The sequence below is a fragment of the Pararge aegeria genome, chromosome 23 (assembly GCF_905163445.1).
Source record: "Pararge aegeria chromosome 23, ilParAegt1.1, whole genome shotgun sequence".
In the NCBI taxonomy this organism is placed as follows: Eukaryota; Metazoa; Arthropoda; class Insecta; order Lepidoptera; family Nymphalidae; genus Pararge; species Pararge aegeria.
In genome coordinates this window covers 1289809-1313161 of record NC_053202.1, presented here as the reverse complement: position 1 = coordinate 1313161, position 23353 = coordinate 1289809, and the positions used below count along the sequence as shown (strand labels likewise).

Genomic DNA, 23353 nt, shown 5'->3' with positions numbered 1-23353 from the left:
TCGCAGGAAGCCGTTGGGCGAAAGCGGCACAAAACCTACCTACCTTACATACATTTCGGTGTACCTAAAACGGTTTGGTACGCAGAAGTGTAGGTAAGGTAGGTAGATAGACATCAGTGGCGTGCATTTTATACAAGCACAAAAGCACAGCATACCCAAATTATTTTATATCATTCGTATTGGAGAAGAATTTTTCAATTGTATGCCATGTACCTGCTTTATGCATACCCTGTTCAAAATCCATATGCACGCCACTGATAGACATAGGTAGTATTTTGAAATACTACCCATTTTGTTTAGCATATAACGAATATTGTTATGGAGGAGCGAAATAATCTGATATCTAGGTGTAGAACTACTACATGTAAAAGATTCCAAACTCACTATCTCGTTCCAAAATTATTAGCGTGACGGTCGATTGGCGCAGTGGGCAGCGAACCTGCTTTCTGAGTCCAAGGCTGTGGATTCGATTCCCACAACTGGTAAATATTTGTGTGATGGACTTTAGATTTCCAGTGTCTGGGTGTTTATTTTTTGTAAATTTAGTATTTATGTATATTTTCACAAAAATATTAATCCGTCATCTTAGTACCCATAACACAAGCTACGCCTACTTTGGGGCTAGATGACGATGTGTGTATCGTCGTAGTATATTCAAATTTATTTTTTATTTATTTATTTCGTTAAAACTGTAAAAGTTTTGATTGTTTGGTTTTTTGAATCTTTATATTTTTTGAATATTTCTTGTGTGCGTGTGTATGTCACTGAACTCCTCCGAGAGGCTGAACCGTTTTGAATGAATTTTTTGGTATACGTTTGGGTGGTTTACCCTGGATGGTTTAGATTCACAATTTAGCCCGAAATATGGCGCTGTGGTCCGATATATAACAAAATATTTTAACTTTTGTAAATTTAAATCGCCGGAATTTAAACTCTAAACTTGACTTGTGTTGGAGGTTGTCAAAACAAACTTTTAGTTTCAATAATACGAAAATTGGCTTTTCATCTTATTTTATTCAGAAAAATAGTACATGAGCACCGCATAGGGTGTATTTTAAATAGTTGTCTTAAACATCTATTTCATCGTCGTAGTTTTGTCAGAATAGCTTTAGTTTCTCTCATGAACATGACGTCATCCGCTTGCGCTTTTAACGCGGCCGCTTCCTCGCTTAGCGCTTCAAGCGAAGCTATCTGCGACATGAGCGATTTCGGTAGAATTGCTTCTGGTACATTCAGGCTTAAATATTTGTTCTGAAAATAAATAATACTTTTTTTTATATTAGCTGTTAATTCTGTGGGAACCATTTGGTTTCCTGAGATATAATAATAACAATGAATTGAATCGAGTTGAGTCGACCGTTATTGTTCCGATCGTCGTTTCAGTCAATGGTCTTCTCGCGAAAAGCTTCGACCAACATCTTAAGAAGCTTTCGCTTGGTTGTCGGATACAGAAGGCAGTAGTACTTGAAACGGCGCGTATTGTGAGGGGGTTCCGCACTCTGGAGCCCTGACCGCCGGTTGCTTGGGCATTCAAAAGCCCCGCAAGCGGAGGGTGTGTTTTTCTTACGTGTTTTTTTTAAGCATTTTTAAGAATTAAAAAAATGAAAGTCAATAAATTATAGAGAAAAATAATAATGATAAATCTTTTATTTGAGAACAAAACAACGCATAGAAATTAACATATTATAGATTACACGCTAAAAAATACGAAAAAAGCTGTTTGCTATATACCGAAGCCTACTTTAATCTCCTTCCTTTTAACTAACTCTATGTCTAAAATCAAGTGGATAAGTTGCTTAGTTAGGGCGTAAAGGCAGGACAAACAGACAAACATTTTCGCATTTATAATATTATTTAGGACACCACTACAAGTTAGCCCTTGACTGTAATCTCATCTGGTGGTAAATGTTGTTGCTATCAAAATCACAAAAAGAACTGAAATTAAAGATTGTTAAAACCGGTTTCTCTGTTTTACCGGTTGAAAAAACGACACCGAAACCTTAACCGAAATGATTCCAATACAAGGTAATGACTGAAACCGGTTTAAAAAAAATCCGGTTTCAGAGCCCTGCTAAAAGGCACTTTTGTTGCGTACGAGGTGGTGGTGATAACTATTTGTTGGATAAATACATTCGTTAACTTAAAACTAACGCTACGAGAGTTACAAAAGAGACGGCCGATTGGCGCAGTTACCAGCGACCCTGCTTTTGTTTATGTATATTATTCATAAAAATATTCATCAGTCCTCTTAGTACCCATAACTTACTTTGTGGCTAGATGGCGATGTGTGTATTGTCGTAGTATATATTTATTATTTATTTATTTATTCCAAAAGCAAGTAGTCTGCAGAGCTCAGCTAGTTAGAGAGCTAAAATGTTTTAAGTACCTACATGACAAAATATCCGACTAACAAACCAACGGATGGTAACTTGATGGAAAGTTACTGAATAGGACAGCTCGTACCAGAAGTCCACAACTTAAACTTTATTAGAACGTGTGTTAGTAAATTACCTTTGCTAAACCATAGCTTTCTTCATAAACGGTCAACTTCTGTTTCAACTGTCTGATGAACTCATGTATGTTATCCGGATTTGGGTTCTGATTAGACAGATTCCGCTTAGAACTTTCCAAATCGTTTCTCAGTTTCGCTATGAATCGATCATTGCGATCGATTTTCGCTTGCAACTCTGTATTCTTCTGCCTGAGTCCGAGTAATTCGTACTCGTCTTCGAGTTTTTCTGACAATTCCCTCGATCTATACAACGATATTGATATTGGATCTAATGTTTGCAGATGTAACGCTTTTTGGTTTTCAGCCACGTTTTCGAGTAGGCTCCGACTTTGGCGCGGCAGCCTATCGAGGCTAATGTTTAGTTTCAGTAGGGTTTCTGATGTTAGTGCAGCTGAAAATAAATAAATAAATTAAATTTTAAAATGACCTCTCCAATCCAATGGATGTCTTTAGATTAAAGGAAAAGTAGTAGGTACCAGAGAACGCGGAGGATCAATACGAGTAGGGAATTTTGGTCATAGCTTTTCCGGGGAAAAACATATGGTCAAGATTGCCATGCTTATTTCTACCGTCAAGCAGTATTGTTGCAGTGATTCGGTTGGAAGAGCGTGGTTGCTGGTGTAATACCAGGAACATGAGGATTTATAACACCTACGCCTGGTTTATGGGCAAGAGGCAAGTTGCAGGACGAGTTCCTTGCATGCCCTGCGCTCTTAGTTTATAGTCGATTATCATCTGTTTGAACCGACAGTTACTACTGTTAGAAAAGTCACCGATGAGATGGACGGACTAAATAAAGGCTGCAAATTATTAACTAAGTAAAATCAATTTATAAATAATAATATAATAATAATATAATAATTTATTTATTTCATATATAAAAGTGTATACAGCAGAAATCTCCTAATGGACACAGTGATACTCTATTTTATTTATTTGTGCACAAAGGAGTGTTGTGTGTTGAAATACCCTTCCAACGAAACGTGTCCTTCTAGTCTATCCCTACTTACCCTACTTAATATTATAAATGTCAATGTAAGTTTGATTGTTACGCTTTCACGCAAACACTCCTTAACCGATCCTCATAAAACTTTGTACACATATTCTTGGAAGTGTTAGAAGTAGGTAATATAGGATACTTTTTATCCCGACATTAAACTCGGTTCCTTTGGGAGAGGGGATGAAAGTGTTTGACGATTTTACACCATACTCCGACAAATTATAACCGATTTAAATAATTATTTTTGTACTATAGACTATAGAGGTTATAATATGTTTAAATTTGCCCAAACTTTGTGTAGATCTGAATGTGGTTGAAGATAGAGGACAGAACTCCTCAGCGGACAGCAGCAAACCCCTTATTTAAGCTTAGCGATACTGATTATTTTAATTTTCTTTAGAACTACAACTAAATAGAATGCCACGTCAAAAAACAAAATCAAAGGCAGACGAAGTCGGGTGCAAGAGCTAGTACTTGATAAAATATGTTTATTTGTTGCCTATTTTCCGCTTAAACACTGCACCGATATGATGAAATGGAACAAAACGCTCATTGATCATCAAACTTCCAAACTTTAATTCTAATAAAAATAACTTAGTTTAAAGGCTTTTCATGTTTGACCAAAATAACTTTTATATGCCACGATAGCGGCGATAAGGCCCGTTATGGAGGATTGGCTAGGGCGCCACCATGGTGCCCTATCCTTCCGGCTGACGCAGATACTAACCGGACACGGTTGCTTTGGTAAGTATTTGTGTCGCATAGGTCGGGAGCAATCGCCCTGTTGCCATCATTGCGATGACTGCCTCGAGGACACGGCGCAGCACACCTTGGAGGTGTGTCCAGCTTGGGCAGAGCAGCGCCGTGCCCGCGAAAATAGGCAGCTGGTGACCTTTCGCTTCCAACTATATTTCAAACTATAGTACGGAGCGAGTCAGCGTGGAATACTACTGCCTCTTTTTGCGAGGAGGTGATGTCTGCAAAGGAGGCGGCGGAGCGAGACAGAGAAAGGACATCAACACACCGCTCTCGCAGGAGACGACCTGACCTCCGGCCTCCAAGAGTTGTAGGCCCCCGGGTGGCGAATTAAAGGGGAAGTTTTGCACCCAACTAATGACAGGCCTAAGGTGGCGTGCCGTGTAGTGCACGCCTCTCTGGAGGATTTGGCAGCAATCAGGCCAGTGACGATGGGACTCGCCATGCATTGGGGGGTCAAAATCTTGGCGAGAGTGCGGTGAATACGCAAGTAATCCCGTTATAGGTCTATCGAGGGACACAGAGTTTTTAGTGGGTGCAAGTCCCATATTACTACTATGTTTCCCCCAACGGAGTGGTATGCGTCAGGCATTTTCTCTGTATTAAAAAAGAAAAACAAGGAGATACACAGGCAGGCAAATTGCAACCCAAATCAATTGAAGTAAGTTAAAGATTAACAATACATTCTAATTACGATTATTTATTTACATTAAAACTTACACAGAACAAACTAAGCTTATCTATTAAAAAAACTTAAAATTTATTCCATTTTGAGACTAGGAAACTGAACTAAATCCTCAATCCTTTTGGCTACATTCAATAAAACCTGTTCTGAAAAAGCTGGTCCCATCAATTGTAAAGACAATGGCATATTATTAGTAGACACTCTAATGGGAACAGAAACTGCAGGAATCCCTGCCATGTTGGCTGGCTGTGTGCAGTAGTCTTGCAAAGCGCACTGATCCCTGTTGTGTTTAGACGTGAAATCATTGAATGTCGGAGCATCTGTTAAAGTAGTTGGTGTTAAAAGTAGATCAACTGAGTTTGGCCCGTTAAAAACCTTATTAAAATCATCAGATATAAGTCTACGTAATCTAAGAGCCTTAAGAAAGTATTTTTCATAATTTCTAGTTAACAAAAAGTAGTTGCCAGCAAAAATTCTTGATCGTACAACATTATTGAAGCCTATGCAGCGTGTTGAAGCATACAGCTCTTCTGTTGAATAATCTTCAGAAGTCCGTAGTCCAAATTCTAAGCCATCATACCTTGCCATATTACTGGCTACCTCGCATTGGTTTAAAATGGAATATGCAGCTATTGATACAGAAGTGTGTGGTAAAGTAACTGATTGAATCTGACATTTCTCATTTTCTAGTAAATCTGCTATGTGCCTCCATAGGCCGATGACCTCCGTACTCATGCCTTCACAATGGTATTCTACAGGTATACCTATTTTAATTTGTGATAAATCAATATCTGTTATGTTGATAGGTTTGAATGGTTTTTTTACTGTTGTAGCATCCAAGGTATCCGGTCCAGCAACACAGTTTAGAATTTTTGTTGTGTCATCAATATTTCTGGCTAATATACCCGGTACATCCATGGAATTGACTAAAGGTATTAGTCCATAGCGAGAAACAAGTCCGTAAGTAGGTTTAAGTCCAATGACTCCACATAGAGCAGCTGGGTTTCGAGTTGAACCTCCTGTATCAGAACCAATAGCTGCTACACAAGATCCTGAGCTCACACTGACTGCACTGCCTCCGGAACTGCCTCCAGATATCTTCCAATCTTCACTGGAAAACCATGGATTACGTGTTGGCCCAAAAATGGAGTCCACAGTACCAGAACCCATTGCAAATTCGTCTAAATTCGATTTTCCGACAAGACAAGCGCCAGAATTGATAAGTCGCGAGTAGACAGTCGCGTCGTAAGTTGGCACGAAGTTTTTCAGCATATTTGAAGCACAGGTTGTGGGTATATTTTTCGTGCAAAAATTATCTTTAATTGCGATCGTTATCCCTTCTAAGGGCCTCATTTTCTTATCTATGTACGTCCGTTTTTCACTCTCGATCGCATGGTTTTCAGCTATTTCCTCTGTTAGAGTTATAAAAGCATTTAATTCACTTTTCTGTTTTGCTCTCTGTATACACAAATCTACGAAGCTTGTCGGTGTCAGCAATTTATTTTGAAACCCTTTGTGTATTTCTTTAATCGTGTATGAGGTTAACTTGTTCATTATAAGTTAGAAATGTTGTTTTTTATAAACATAAACTAAAGGTTTTGCCGAGGAAAATATTTTTGTCTCGACTGTCAATGTTAATGCTACCAATTTAAGAAGGACAAAACAAATGTCAAAAATATTAAAAATAATGTCATCCATTATACTTTGTTGGATAATACTTCTACAAATTTTAAAAAGTTTACTTACCAATAGCCCTGTCCTCAAAGATTTCTCTATTGACAATATTATCGTATACTTTTAAATGTTCTTCTTGTTTGATGCATGGGTTATTCATGTTTTCACTTTATTCACACCGATAACATAAGTTTTAATACAATCAGACGAAACAATACAAGCACAAATTCAAATTTTTTGACTTAATAATTATGACATTCAAGCGCTCGTTCATAAGTGACAAAAATAAAAACAACGCATAGAAGAAATTGATAATCTAAAATAATGGTACTGCTATCTTGATATCTGATATCTTGATAAAACAAACTGCGTACGTTCACTTACCAAAAATTAGTAGATGAGGTATATTAAAGTTAAACCAGTTTGAAAAAAAAACTTTCAATAATCAAGTTTTTGCACGAAAATCGAAATCGAATTTACAGTCCAGATTATAAATTTAGGCTAGGGCTACATAACCATAATTTGATCTGTTGCTACCACACCTCGCCGACTACTAATACCAACTCATACGACATTATTTGTTTAGACTCATTTTATTCCAATAACAATATCTAGTATAATATATATTTCAATATAACTCTGGTACAACGGGTGAATCCATATTTCGAAAAATTAATCGGATATACTGTACTGAAATGGTACCGAAATTGTGCTTCGGTTCCCGTGTGATCCTAGCCTTAGATGAGAATTTATGTCAAAAATTATTTTGATTTGATGATTTCTAAAGTGGATTAATTCAATCGAAAATAGATTATTTATTAGTTTTATATCAAAAAACCAATCGCCATATGTTATTTAATACGTAAAATAATGGCTCATTTGCAGTACATGCCGGGCGATCCACGCTTAGTTGATCAATTAGTTTACGAATTGAAATCGAAGGGAATATTCGATCAGGTGAGTTAAAAATATATACTTTACAAATCTGACTGAATAAATAAATGTGCAGTTTAAATTAAAAATCCTTAATAGAGACATTGTGAAGGTCAATCTTTAATTTTATTCTATTTTCGGTAAATAAAATGTTGTCGTCAAATCCTCCATTGCTACCTTGGCTTTTAGATGATAAAGTTTCATGGTCCAGCTTGTCTATAGATGAAAATGGGCACTTTTACTGGGCACCAGCTCAGTTTATTTTTGTGTATTTTAATTGAATATCAATGAAAGTTCTAAATCTAAACATAAGTTAAAAATCAATAAACGATCAGGTTTCGAACACGCTTCTATTTATTTGTCTCTCGCGGCCGGAAAGCCTTGAACTAAATAAGTTTATATTTTTTTATAATGAATTTAAAGTTTTGACTTTATTGTAAGCATAGTAATAATATTTTCTTCTACTTATTCTAAGTTATTTGAGGGTTGGCACAATATGTTAAACATGAAAGATATCCCCACTATTATATCTGCTGACAAAGGATAAAATTGACATGTACACCTGGCGAAGCGCAATGACAGGGAATAAGAAAAGTTTACCCCCATTTATTATTACACATATATTATTTATTTGAAGTAAGTTGATCAAACTGTGGGAGAAAATAAAGCATTTTTCTTTACCGGGGATAAAAAAATTTCCTTCATATGCTGGGAATGTTTTTGTGTGATCACATTTTAAACGAAAAAGACAGTCAGTTTCACTGAACATCTGCATGATATATTCTGGGCCCTCAGTAATTGTAATTAGTATAAATATACTGTTTTGTGGTTAAGATGACTAATTAATAATATACATCAATACTGATAATATACAGAAAAAATCCAGGCAATGAAAAACATGAACATGATTTCATAACCATTTCCAGTTTAAGAAAATGTACGCACAGCCTCAGACTCAGAAAGCGTGGTTGCTGCACAAATTTATAATAGAATAATTAGAAGATCTCAGCTTAAGCTAAAAAGTACATAAATAAAATACTGATTTAAACAGTAAAAGATGTAGTTTAGTAGGAACTATGCATCATAACTTAAGTTACAATAATAATACAAGGTGCCCAGAATAATTATTGAATTACCTTTTTGAATGGCAAGGCTTTTGCTAGTGAAGATCGTTACCAGCCTTCTGGGCACCTTAGTTTACTACAGTAAAGCAATAGCAAATCCATTAAAAATTATCGTTAATAGTAATCATTAATATAAACCTAGTACTTACACAAAATACGAGTTGTTGCCCACATCCTTTGTCTTTCCGTTTTCTTTTCCTGGAATAAAAACTAGCCTATGTTACTCTCTACCCTTTTAACCAAAGTTAATTATGTTCGGCAAATAATAAGAGCTAACTTGATGTGAACTGTGGTGTAACTTAACACCAAGTTAGCTCTTGACTGCATTACTCCAACTGGTAAGTGATGATGCAGTCTAAGATGATAATGGACTAGCCTGTTAGGGTATGACAGTTATAATCAGTTAATATCCGGTTTCTACGTGGCATTGTACCAGAGTGGTAACTAGCCATGGCAAAAGACCCATCAGACCAGACCTGAGAAATCAAAAATTAAAAATTTTCAAATTTTCCATGCTGGGGATCCAAACCCAGGATGGACCTCCCACTGAGATCCAAAGCGCTCACCGATGCCCCAGGGAGGTCTTCAAATAAACGTAGCATAACATCAGAGTGTTATTTGTATATGGTATGCTATAATATAAGTCAGGCAGATCAGAATTTGGATACAAAAATGTAATTATTTCACATAAATTTATTTATTTCACCTCAAATGTTCTACAATGTTCATAAAATTGTAAAAGTTTGAGAGCTAGCAACATTACACAAGTGTGAAGAGAGACATGCAGGTGATTTCACGGTTTTTGGACTGTTGTTTTGCACTGCATGCGCTGGCTATATGAGAGTTCTGTATGTTCTTAATTCTGTGAACATAACCCTAAAAACCTACATCCTAGACTTATTAACTATCCAACCTAACAATAAACTTAATTTTAAACTTGAATTTAATATGACTAGCTCTTTTCCTATTCTATTGTATGTATATGAAGACATATTGGCAGGTGTGCAAATTTTCCTCCAGGTGTAGATTGAACCCTTTAATTTATAAAATAATATGTTATTGCAGTTCCGGAAGGACTGCATAGCAGATGTAGACACACGCCCAGCCTATCAGAACCTGCGGCAGAGAGTTGAGAACTCGGTCACCACCTTCCTATCAATGCAGACATGGCAACCTGATATGAACAAGAATCAGTTGAGAGAGAAGCTAAGAAAACACATACTGGAGTAAGTTAATTGTGATTGTTAAATATAAATTCCACAAAAAAATTACATAGTTATGGTGGCAAATCAACCAAAGCATCCCCTATCCCCAAGCAACTTTTTTGTATTCTGAGATAAAAATTAACTAAATATTAACTCAAAGTATCAGTTATAAGTATACCAAGATGCATTTAAATCTGTTCATTAGGTTCCTTGCAAACCGACAGTCAAACAAAAATTATATAAAAATCAGTTTTGGGTTATATATCGCTTATAGGGCTTACCCCATTAACATTTTCGAAAAAAGGGAATGTACAGAACTCTTCCAGTTACAGTATCGTCACGACCACGAGGATCTGGGTTCGAACCCCACAGGTTGGGCCAAAAAATTTTTTTAGGTATATTATTTTATTCTGTTACAGAATTTTCATTACCAGCCCGGAGTTAAGAAATTGGCGGTGTCAACACCTGAGAGCACGTTAAGTCTTTAACGTGCTCAATTATCACAAACCAGCATTGGTGAGGTTTTGAGACAGAAGGCCTATGCCCAGTAGTAGAACGTTAAAGGCTACAGATGATGATGTAAACATAGCTGATTCAGTCAGCTATTTTTCCTAAAGTAATAGGAAAATCAAAAGTTATAGGAAAAGGTTCAGGATAAAACCCTATTGTGCAACTAGTATTCTATTAACTATATTATTCATAATATTTTTTTTTTTTTCAGTGGTAACTACTTGGAACAGGGTGTGGAAAGAATTGTTGATCAAGTAGTCAATCCTAAAGTAGCAACAGTCTTCATACCTAAGGTAGAAGACTTAGTATACAAAGTACTAGGGATTACAAGAAAGAAGTCACCCTCAGCAGAAACGTCGAATGAAAAAGTTGAGGATTTACTGCCAAATGATCTGGAAGCTGTTAGTCCTGGATCTGTCAAAATTGACGACGACAAAAATGAAGCTATGGATGTGGATGTTTCACAAGACGATAATATGGATATAGAAGACGAAAAATCTAAATTAGAAGAAAAACAAGATAGTAATAATTTTGAGTCAGAGAAAGAAAACACACGAGATATCCAACTCCCAAATAACAGGCAAAATGACGAAGCAGATAAAAGTAATATACCATTACCATCAGAAGAAATAAAACCTGAAAATATTCCATCACCTGATGCTAGTCCTCCTAAAACGGAACTAGAAAAAATTGAACTACCAAAAGAACTAATTATATCGACGGATATACCACTACCCAATGATGTATGTAAAGAGGATAAGGATCAGTATTTTAAACCTGTGAATAGTGAAGACGATGATTCAAGTTCAGGTTCCTCACTCAGAAGGAACATGTCTCCTCTAACACCGATAAGAAACTTTAATAATGAAAATTCCTGCGACGCCCAGCAAGCTTTCGAAAACGATTCAAGCGATACTAAATGTGAAGACAAAAAAGAACCTAGTTCATTTAGATTTAAAATCGATGCAAAGTCTTCAGAAAACAGTTCAGATGCCGTAAAAGCTGAAAAGAAAGAAGCAGAGACGTTGTCTTATCAGTTTAACAGTCAAGTAAATATAAACAATTACAATACGCCTCTGTACGAGGACAGTTCGAATAGCAACAATTTGCACATTGACTACGAAAGTGATGTAAATAGCAAGGTTAACATTGAAATTAAGGTTCCAGAAAATGATCATAATTCAGAAGACTCGAGAAAAGAAAAGAAAACTGAAGAAAAGAAAAGCAGTCACAAAAGTTCAAGTTCACATCGCTCTAGAGATGCACATAAACATTCAGGTAGTAAGGATAAACGATCTAATTCGAAACATACTAATTCAAGAGATAGTAGCAGACATGACAGAAGTAAATCTTCCAAAGATGATATCAAATCAAAATCGAGTGATAAAGAAAAATCAAAGGATAAAAGTGAGAAGAAAGATAGTAGTAGAGAATCATCGAGGCATAGAAGCTCCCACAAATCGAGTCACAAAGATTCTAAGTCTCATAGAAGTTCTAGTTCTAGTGGACGACATTCCAGTAAACATTCTGACGAGAAAAAACTATCATCGTCATCATCAAGTCATAGAGACAAAGATAAAAGTTCGGATAAGAACTCTTCAGAAAAGTCTAAAGATTCAAAATCAAGTTCTCATAAGTCGCATAAGGAAAGGAAGAGTAGTAGCAGCAGCAGGAATGATAAAAGCAGTAGCAAAAATAAAGATGCCAAAGAAAAGGAAAAGAAAAGCAAAAAGGAGAACGATGATCACTACAGTTTATCAGGAAGAGGAAATCCCAACCGGCGATCGACCGATAGAGATTCAAATGATGGCAGTTCTTCCTCCAAAGGTTCTCATAATCCTACCAATTCTAAATCATCAAACTGTAAAAAAGATAGTAAAAGTAGTTCAAAATCCGAGACTACAACTACTAGTGGCGAATCCACAAGTCCAAGCGATAAGGAAAATAGAGTTCAGGAACAACATAGTAGCAAAACCAGGGAGGCCCTTCAACACAAACCGATAGTGCGAATTGAGAGACGTTTAGAAGTCGCATCTCCTCCAAGATTGCCATTTGTACCAGACGTGACTATCAGGAAGCCGAAATTTGCCGCAAATTTAGAAGAAGCCAAAAGGTTAATGAAAATGCGTAAGTTTCTAGATGAGGAGCAAAAGAGGATGAATCAAGAAGCTGCTCTGCTTTTAGAATTTCAAGCTAATGTAAGGCCTAGCATGAGTCAGGTGTACTCTAATATACCTGGTCCTGAACTCGAATTTGCCTGTGTTTCAAATGTAGGACATTCCCATGAAATGGTTGTTCAAAGTAATGATAATATTAATCATGCCTTACCTGAAGGACATGATGATGGCAATCATGAACATGAAAGTATTAATATTGTCCCGCCTGAAGAAGATACTGTAATACAAGATAGTAAAACTCATTACACAAATAATGAATTACTAACAGTGTTGAATGATACAAAAGACGATGAAGCGAATGAAGTTATGAGTTATGAGGAAGCAATTGATAATATCAATGAAACAGATACAAAATCAGTTGATATCGTAATAGAATCTAATAAAATAACAGATCAACAAATTGAAATTAATACTGAAACATCTGATAAAATTTTAAAAAATATAGAGAATAACAGTGATGGAAGTATTGACGATATCTCTAATATATCGGTTAGTGAAGAACCACTAGAAACAGTTATAAATGTGTCTAATAGAGCTATTGTGCTAATGGAAATGACAGAAACGGATATTGAAAATAATGAAATACTGACTAAAGAGATCGAACAACCAAAAAAATATAATAAAAAACAATCAAGTGTACTCCAAGTTACTGGTATCACGGAAATAAGCGAGGAGACACCTAATAATGATATTGCAGAAACACAAAAAACTGTCAACTGTAATATAAATGATACGATAGCTAAAAATGAAAAAATGGACGAAAAAACTGAAGTTCAAAATGAAGAAGAGTCGCTAATAAATGGTGAATATAAACTCCATTATTTTGGAGAACGCGAGAAGTACAACGCCGAGTTGGAAAGAGCGCAATTCAACAACTTTTTCAAGGAATACAACAAAAAAACTGCACTTAACGATAAACTGTATTTAGTCAATTGCGATTCGTACGAAGAAAATATAATACGCGAGGTCTCCAAAGATTTGGGTGGCTATGAAATCATAAGTTACCATAGAAACGGGCATTTAACGCTGCCCAAAAACAAAAATGTGATCAAAAATGTGAACATTTCAACAGAAATTTCACTGCCCCTAGAGACAGATTACGGTGGCGCGTATTATGATGAAAACGAACCGGCAAATAATGTATTCAGTCCTGAAAAATCGGAATGCTCATTCGAACTTACCACCGATTACGATTCAAAATTACAGGAAATGGTCAGCAAAACATCTCGCCAGGAAATAATGGAAATCATACTCGGCAACGTGGTAGATACGTCGCCGAGTAAAATGCCTCAGATCGACTACGTCACCGAGTCGAAAATCGATAGTGATTACGAAATTAATTTGAAGAGGAAAATCAGTGAAATTGGCGATGAAACCACTGCAAATGTAAATAACAACAGGCCAGTGTTGACGCCTAATAAAATTAGGAAGCTGAGCACGGATCAGATCACGTCTACAACGCAGGGTGAGTTTATTTATATATTCATTTACTAGCTGACCCGTGCAACTTCGTCTGCATCAAATCGGTTATTACCGGAAAACACGAATAAAATGACATTTTCTAAAAATGAATCCTAGCTAGTTTCTAGGTTCCAATTATATATATATATATATATATATATATACAAGAATTGCTCATTTAAAGATCGGATTTATTTTTGTGAACACATAAAAATGCATGCATTCATTTGAATTGACAAGGTATATAATTAACGTGTCCACCTGCTGGGAATGTGGAATAGGAGAAGTTTAACCCCGTTGTTTATTACACATATGTTATTGGGATATTATTTCCACTTGTGCGAGATTGACTACCTAAAACGAACATAACTTTGAAAAGTTGAAGGTGCTGGGTTTCAAACTCGCCCACCCACTGGGCTATCACCATTTTTTTTAAAGCTGGGAGGGTTCTAAATGCGCCCTGGTCTAAGAAGAGCTCACAAAAAACATAGCCGGGTTGTTTGATGTTTTTTTGTTATCACCATCTCACAGTCGAGTAAATGTTGAGCTATGAAGTTTTTTTATCAAACATGTATATATTACATTATATGTGTATATAATACTATAATAATAAATAATACTATAATAAATGATATGCAATTACCCTTAAATTAATTACAAATTTTATGTAACAAGTTTTTTTTACTTCTAATATTAATATTGTTACAGTTCACTTTCCATTACAAATTAGCCCTTGACTGCAATGTCACCTGGTGATAAGAGATGATGCAGTCTAAGATGGTAGCGGGCTAACCTGTTAGGGAGTATGGTAGTCATACCCCTAATCGGTTTCTACGCGACATCGCACCGCATCGCTATCACCGCTTCTTTATAACAGTCACAGTCATCAGTGATATAACGTGTTCTTAATAAATGTATCCCTTTCCCAGAAAATGAAGAAACTCCTGCAAACAAAACTCTTATCACTCGATCGAAATATCTTGGCAGAGCGAGAAGAGTTGGACTGCCTCGGCCAAAGAGAACTGGTAAGTTGAACATGTACTTTGACGGCCGATTCGAAACTTCAAAATTCACCCCCTATGCAAAAAAGACGGTGTTATAAGTCAGACGTCTATGTGACGTCGATTTAGTATGTTCAAATTCAAAAATTCAAAATTTCTTTTTTCATGTAGGCCTATAACTGGCACTTATGAAGCGTTCATACAAATATGTTTACATAATTGTAAGGGGATGGTGATAACTTTGTTCGCCAACTTAGACCGAAAGCTACGAGGGTTCCAAACGCGCCCTGGTCTAAGAAGAATCCACAACAAACTTAGCCGGGTACATTTTTTTTGTTAACACCATCTCACAGTAAATTAATATTACACTATGTAGTTAGAGCAATTCACACCCAAGCTTTTTTATCGTTTAAGTAATCCTTAACATTATAATATGATTTTTATGTAAGCTTACGTTGTATATAAACTTTGAATTTATTGAGAGACAGTGGGGGTTATGGGTCAAATGAAAGGACTTGACTAGTAGAATAATGTACACAATATTGAAAGTGGGGGTTATGGGTATCAAATGAAAGGGCTTTACTAGTAGAATAATGTACACTATATAGAAAGTGGGGGTTATGGGTATCAAATGAAAGGACTTGACTACTAGAACAATGTACACCATATTGAAAGTGGGGGTTATGGGTATCAAATGAAAGGACTTGACTAGTAGAATAATGTACACTGTATTGAAAGTGGGGGTTATGGGTTTCAAATGAAAGGACTTGACTAGTAGAATAATGTACACTATATTGAATGTTGTGGGGGTTATGGGTATCAAATGAAACGACTTGACTAGTAGAATAATGTACACTATATTGAAAGTGGGGGTTATGGGTATCAAATGAAACGACTTGACTAGTAGAATAATGTTCACCATATTGAAATTGGGGGTTATGGGTTTCAAATGAAAGGACTTGACTAGTAGAATAATGTACACTATATTGAATGTTGTGGGGGTTATGGGTATCAAATGAAACGACTTGACTAGTAGAATAATGTCCACTATATTGAAAGTTGGGGTTTTTAAAATTTAAAATTTGTATATTTCCCTTCCAGCTCTGCCAAGCAGTCCATCAAGCGACAAATCCGTGGAGAACTACGAGGAGAACGCCCTCGCGACACCCGCCACTCCAAACGGGAAGGTTACACGCAGCAAGGTGCAGCGATACGACACCTCCGACCTCTACAAACCCAAGTTGCACTATCTGTCAAGAAGGAATCACGTAACTTGAGGACTTCCATGAAGATAAGCTAGAAATTATATCGATATTAAGATTTAAGTCCTTGTATATTGCACTGACCTTCGATCAAATATGTACTAGATGTGGGATCCCATGAAGAAGAAAAAGTGTTTGCATTTTCACTGATGATTAGTTATCTGTAGTCTTAGTAAAAATATTGTCATCTCGCAATAGCAGAGTCGTTTTCGGTTATAAAATAGACCTTAATTTCATTATACTAAAGCTCAAATTTGCCTACACTCCTTCAGCTAGGGATTTTAGTAGAACGTTTGGTAAAACAAAAGTCCACCTCCGAGTAATATATCAAATTTAGGGTAGGCTGTACTTTTGTGTATGTACGAAGTGCACGCCACTTATCGAAGACATATAATACTAGAAGAAAAAGTGTTTGTATTTTCACTGATGATTAGTTATCTGTAGTCTTAGTACAAAATTTGTTAGATCGCAATAGCAGAGTCGTTTTCGAGTATATATAGACCTTGTTTGTATTATACTAAAGCTCAAATTAGCCTACAATTCTTCGGCTAGGAATTTTAGAAGAACGTTTGGTAAAACGAAAGTCCTCCTCCTTTACGAGTAATAAATCAAATTTAGGGTAAGCAGTGCTTTTGTGCATGTACGAAGTGCACGCCACTGATCGAATACATACAGTATAAGATCAAAGAAAATATTGCATAGAATCTTACGTTCCATTGCGTAAGTCTATATAAAGTCTATAATATACAGTGAACTTGTAAGTTTGAATTAATATAATACGCGACTATGGATATAACCGTTATAAAGGCAGATCTAGTATATTATTGATCGAAGACAAAGAGTACACAATCAAAGTAAATATTGCATAGAATCTTACGTATCTTTGCGTAAGTCTATATAAAATTTATAAAATACAGTAAAATTGTAAGTTTGAATTGCTATAATACGCGGCTATAAATAACATCTTAATATATAAAACTGACGATCCGCCTCTGCTTTGCACGGAAAGTAAGTTTAGAAATTTCAACCCCCAATTAAATAGGGGGTGAAAGTTGTATAAAATTCGTAATTCTTCAAGTTATATCCATTAAACGTTGTTTTGGCTTGCTGTCAAAAAAAAAATTAAAAATTCTACCCAATAGGGGATGAAAAGTTTAATTTTAAGAACGCATTGTGCTGCGAAACTAGTAGTCCGATTCAAAAAAAAATCCAATTCGTGAGCCAGGTAGGCGGTTGAGGCGACGCGGTGGGTCGGGGTATATTATGTTGAAAAGCGGAACAAAGTTTGCATTGGAAACTTACCGTAAATTATAAAGTCAATCAAAGATTGGTCGCGGATTATGGCAAAACTTTAAACTTTGCGATAGTATAATAATTGAAATACTAGTATTAATTATTATAGAAAATTAATATAGTCTATTGAGATCTTCCCTTATTGCACATAACGGTAATTTAAGAATCTGGCACACTTATACACCTGGCTGGTGAGGCCACGTAACGCGACGCGTGTTGAGTCAACTCAAATTTAGTTCGTTCTATGACTAAACGCACTACAGACACATGGTGTCTCTATTCATAGGAAATATTGTAAAGTTTTTATTGACTCAAAACACGTCGCGTCGGGCGTTATAAGTGCGTTTACGCCTTAAATGTAACGTATTAAAGTTTTCGCCCACTACACTGAGGTGAGATTCGTTTAGCCCATTTCTTTTTAGCCTTACCTTATTTCTTCTTACCTGTCTTAAAGTGTTTTAATCTAAGACAAAATATTTTTAAAAAGAAGCACAGACACTCAAATTTTTATAAGTTGTAGAATTCTTGTTTCCGACACAAGCTCGTCCGGGGAAGTAGTACTACGGTAAATTTTTATTTCATTTACGGCAAGAATAACTACTCGTGACGTTTTTGAGCATTGTTGCATAAACTAGTCAAAAAAAAAAAAAAAAGCATTGTGGCAGTCACAAAACGCATTAATAAACGATAAGTAACACTTTCTTCAGTGAAGAATATTTTCTTGAATGTAGAACATTTTTTCTTGCTCCAAAACAACTTAAGTCTTTCTGAATAGTTCTTTCATTGATAATTAAATTTTTCTTTGAGTATAAGATCCATTAATTTCACAAAAATCATTAAGACATTTCGTAAAATCCGGTCTTAGCTGTCCTCTACTCGGCGAAAGGAATATTCCTACCAAATTTCAAGTCTCTACGCCTTATAGTTCCAGATATATCTTGATGAGTCAATATATAGGTGGAAATCTTGTATATATATATATATATATATATATATATATATATATATATATATATATATATATATATATATATATATATATATATATAGAATAATACATAAATACTTATAAAATACAGATAAACACCCAGACACTCATTTTAATCGCAGAAACCTTTTCCAGCTGTGGGAATCGTACCACGGCCTGGACTCTGAGAGCAGAGTCGCTGCCCACTGCGCCAATCGGCCGTCAAAAAAAAGTTCTTATATTTCTTTTTTCTCAATAGATTGTGTAGTGGACGAATACTTTTGTGTAAATTATTTCAATATTATTGTTTTGTAAATATTGCCTATGATGACTAGAATACTTTGAGTAATAATGTCGCTACGTAATGCAGACATTTCTTAATACAGGGTGAAATAAAAAATACTACAAAGCTCTCGGTCTTCAGTTGTTTACATTATATCTAACAACTTTTGTTCTACGACTTTTTATTTACCTCGATAATTTGTGAAATATTAAATATTCGATATTTTACATAGATACTCTACTTGTTACTACTCTGTAATGTAACATCGGCCACAGCGCGCAAACCACGAGTCGCACGCTCGCAGCACTGTGGTTCGCACAGTGTAATGTCAGCGTACAGAAACAACATGTTTTATTTATTATCTATTATTGAATTCTCATATTGCACTCAAAAAAGCAAAATACAAAAATAAACAATAGAGAAACTTAAAAACTAGTTTAGGTGTGCAAAGGCGCTCTTATCGCTAAAGATAAGTTTTATAATTTTGTTTTATTAAATTTTTTTTTACTGAATTTTGAAAAATCGTCGAACAAAAGTTGTTTGTTTAATGATAGGAGAGAGCTTTTTAGTATATTTTATTTAACCCTGTATGTCAACATCGAAGTTATTTTATTTGATCGAATTGTTTTTACAAACCTAATAATACAATTGTATGTCGGCTAAAAATTATTTACAAAGTTTATAATTCAGTATATTTATTAAATGAATTAAATTATAAATGTATGGTTCTTAATAATTATTGTTTAATTTAAATAAAACAATTATTTCTCAGTAAGAGATTTTAAAAATACTCGTTTTATAGGATAAGCTTGATTTGACTTCTACGATTTAAGTATTAGGCACTAAAATATGGATTGTAGAAGCATTCTGTTCAGGAGGCTACTGATGTAGCGAAAGAAATCATTTTTTTTACAGCTTTTCTGATAGCAGAGGAGTAAAATATTTACTATCGAATTAGCGGTCCATTTGCGCAAGTGCCAAGCGCTATTTTTGGGGTCACATCAGACGCTCACCGCTAAAAAACCGTTATTTATTTTGGTTAAAATTGTTTGGGTCAAACCTAATATGCGGAGAGTTTTTTTGAAGTTATACTTCTTTTGGCGCGTTGGGGAAAAATGATGAGAGTAAATTTTTACGATGCGCGCGCACACCGTCACAAAAAACCGACACCCTGAAGTTAGCTATAAGGTTTGTCAGTGTAATCTTTCAATTGTCAAAGTCTGCGGGCTCATTCCGGTGATTTAATAGATTCAATTGTACAAAAATCACAAATTTTAATGTTGAGTGAAACTTGGCTGTCCGATAATGACTTCATTAGTATCTATTCCGAATTTAATTATGTCCATTTATCTATGTAGAGTTTTTTTTTGTGATAATTCAATAAACTTTATTAAACTACATAATGCTTTATAATAAAATGTTCAATGTATTAAATACCTTTTTTCTTTGGTAGGCGTAGTTTTTTCCCCAAACGTAAAATAAGGCGAAAGATAAAATTTTTGATAATATTTTTATCATGTTCATAAGTACACACACGTTTTTTTATATATAGTACTAGTTGTCCCGGCGAGCTTAGTACAACGTTTTTTTTTTTTTTTTATGAATGTTATATTTTAGTACTTCTTATCCTATTCTGGTCTAAGAGGAATCCAAAAAATGAAATATCATAAAAATTAGTCCAGCCGTTCGTGAGTTATAAATGGTGTCACTAACACAACTTTCTTTTATATATATAGATAATGTTAAGTTTCAAATAACATGTTGAATTATTATTCATGCCTCGAATTCGGATAGAAGATAACGTTAAATGTTTGTATTATCGGATAAAGTAAAAAGGGCTGCAAGCCGATTCTGTATCTCAGTTGGCAACTAAAGCTAGCCACTGTTGAAAGTTGATAACTAGTATTAATAATTTTAGCGTATTTGTAAAAATCCTAATCAATTTAATAAAATATCTGCCAAATATGAATGTATAGTTATCAAAAGTTTAATTATTTACCCACTTTGTAAATTTACTGTAACGTACATAAAATACGTACTTGTATCTGCCAATTGAAATTAACTCAGTTGGTAACTTAGGTTTCAGAATACAAAATATGACTGACAGTTTTATATTTATTATGATTCTACCTTTTCTAAAAATTTCAGAAATTACAGGATTTGTCCTATGAAGGGCTCATTGCCAGAGAGTCCAAATTCTGTTAAATAATTCTATGCATTAAAAAATTTACAGTCAAAGTCAAATATTTCTTTATTCAAATAGGCATATAGATGGCACTTTTGATGCGTACATTACATGTAAAATATGACATAGAAGTGTGTTGATGGCGATAACTAAATTCGTCTACTTACAACTAAAGCTTTGGCTATAAAAATGGCAACTGTAAACAGTGGCTAACTAAATTTGATGTCAACTGGCAACTGAGATACAGAATCAGTCTGCTGGTTCTTTAATGCTGAGTGGGTCAACACATAGAGGCTTGCTGTGATTGAATCTCTGGGATAGATACAAAGAAATACTTATCACATCATAACTGCCGTGCTACTGTAATCGAGACTCTATTGCAAGCAATGTTCATGAGATACAGTCTGTCCCCAATCTGTATCTCATGAACCATGATAATGAGACAGTTGCAATTTTCACAGATGATGTATTTAAATCAGTGGCGGCACTTCATAAATGCAAAAAGCACTGGCTACCCTAAAATTGATATCTAACTCGTATAGGCGGAGGATTTTTGCCATTGCATGCATACCCTGGTAAGAAGCTCAGTGCATGCCACTACACATACTAAAAATCGGGATAAAATAATAACAATAATATTTAAGGGCGCTCATATACAACAGACATGTTTCTATTATACAACGTGTAACGGAATTACGAAGAACTGTTGAAGGGTGCATAAGGAGTCACCCTGTAAAAGTATTAAATCAAAAGAAGCATATTTATTTTTCCATACAAACTAATTCAAAACATTCGAAGTTAACTTATGACAACCCTATTGAAGATAAAAGACCGACACACGCTTAGTACCAACGCTACGCGTGTACCTAATAAAGTGACAGTCGTATGATTTTAATTTCGTATGTGATGTTAGGGCTGTATCTGCTTTCTTTCATTAAAAACTATGGCAGTGGTTCCCTCAAGAACTATTAGATTTTGATCTCAATTTGATATCCTTGAAGTTTTATTTTAGCCTGTTCAAATAAATATACCTATATAAACAACTAAGAAAGTATCGTACATACAACGTGTAACCGAATTGCGAAATAATGTGGAAGGCTGCATAAGTATATTTCATAAGGAATCACTCTGTAAAAGTATTAAATCAATAGAAGCATATTTATTTTTCCATACAAACTAATTCAAAACATTCGAAGTTAACTTATGACAACCCTATTGAAGATAAAAGACCGACACACGCTTAGTACCAACGCTACGCGTGTACCTAATAAAGTGACAGTCGTATGATTTTAATTTCGTATGTGATGTTAGGGCTGTATCTGCTTTCTTTCATTAAAAACTATGGCGGTGGTTCCCTCAAGAACTATTAGATTTTGATCTCAATTTGATATCCTTGAAGTTTTATTTTAGCCTGTTCAAATAAATATACCTATATAAACAACTAAGAAAGTATCGTACATACAACGTGTAACCGAATTGCGAAATAATGTGGAAGGCTGCATAAGTATATTTCATAAGGAATCACTCTGTAAAAGTATTAAATCAAAAGAAGCATATTTATTTTTCCGTACAAACGAATTCAAAACATTCTAAGTGTTTACCGGCTTCTTCTCGGTAGAATCTACCTTCCAAACCGGTGGTAGAGTCACTACACACAGACAGACTTGACGTTTCAAAAGCGCTTATATTATGGAGGGTAGAGGTAAGGAGAGTCATCTGTGTATATGAAAAAGTGTCGTCAAAATGTATTAAATTAGGATGGCGCCACATTTGCATCAGGGTAACTCTTAAAAGAAGCGCCAAATATAAATATTGTTAGAGTAGACTTGAAAAATAAACAAGGAAGTATGGAGATACAAGGAAGTAAGGTTATATTTACCACAATATTTTGTACAACGTAAGTTGTTGAAATTCTCAATAATTAACTACTTTAGTCGATAATGACATTAAATTTTTTAACTCGGCATACTTCAATTCATCTACGATTGCTACATTCATACCATACCCTGTGCATCCACCAGCGCCATTGTGGAGGATTTTTGAACTGTTATTTAGCGCAACAACTGGACACTTTTTCAACTTTTCTCCCATATAAGATGACTCTCCTTACCTCTACCCTCCATAGCTTATATTAGGCCTACTTGAAATAAATGAATTTTGAATTTTACTTTTGACAACCCTATTGAAGATAAAGACCGACACGTGCATATTACCTACGCTACGCGACACATATCTTATAAAACGACGGGAGTCACTTTTTTTACTGTTGCTAGTTAGGGCTGTATCTCATTTCCCTCAGTAAAAACTATGGCAATGTTTACTCAA

At 35.1% G+C, this 23353-nt stretch overlaps 3 protein-coding genes across 3 annotated transcripts; 1 reads left to right on the top strand and 2 right to left on the bottom strand.

Moving 5' to 3' along the window:
• Positions 1–994: 994 nt before the first annotated feature.
• On the bottom strand, positions 995–6859 carry LOC120634193. Its single transcript, XM_039904647.1, has 3 exons — positions 6700–6859; positions 2512–2903; positions 995–1251 (listed from the first exon to the last, which is right to left on the bottom strand). Exons 1-3 carry the CDS (start codon positions 6785–6787, stop codon positions 1081–1083), a joined length of 651 nt encoding a protein of 216 aa, XP_039760581.1. The 5' UTR covers positions 6788–6859; the 3' UTR covers positions 995–1080.
• LOC120634192 (glutamyl-tRNA(Gln) amidotransferase subunit A, mitochondrial) lies at positions 4978–6585 on the bottom strand. Its single transcript, XM_039904646.1, has one exon. The coding sequence runs from the start codon at positions 6505–6507 to the stop codon at positions 5029–5031; it is 1479 nt and encodes a 492-aa protein (XP_039760580.1). The 5' UTR covers positions 6508–6585; the 3' UTR covers positions 4978–5028.
• Positions 6860–7336: 477 nt separating the features above from the next.
• LOC120634202 (intracellular protein transport protein USO1-like) lies at positions 7337–18570 on the top strand. Its single transcript, XM_039904665.1, has 5 exons — positions 7337–7584; positions 9750–9910; positions 10611–14041; positions 14967–15062; positions 16140–18570. The coding sequence occupies exons 1-5, from the start codon at positions 7498–7500 to the stop codon at positions 16313–16315; spliced, it is 3951 nt and encodes a 1316-aa protein (XP_039760599.1). The 5' UTR covers positions 7337–7497; the 3' UTR covers positions 16316–18570.
• Positions 18571–23353: the final 4783 nt, after the last annotated feature.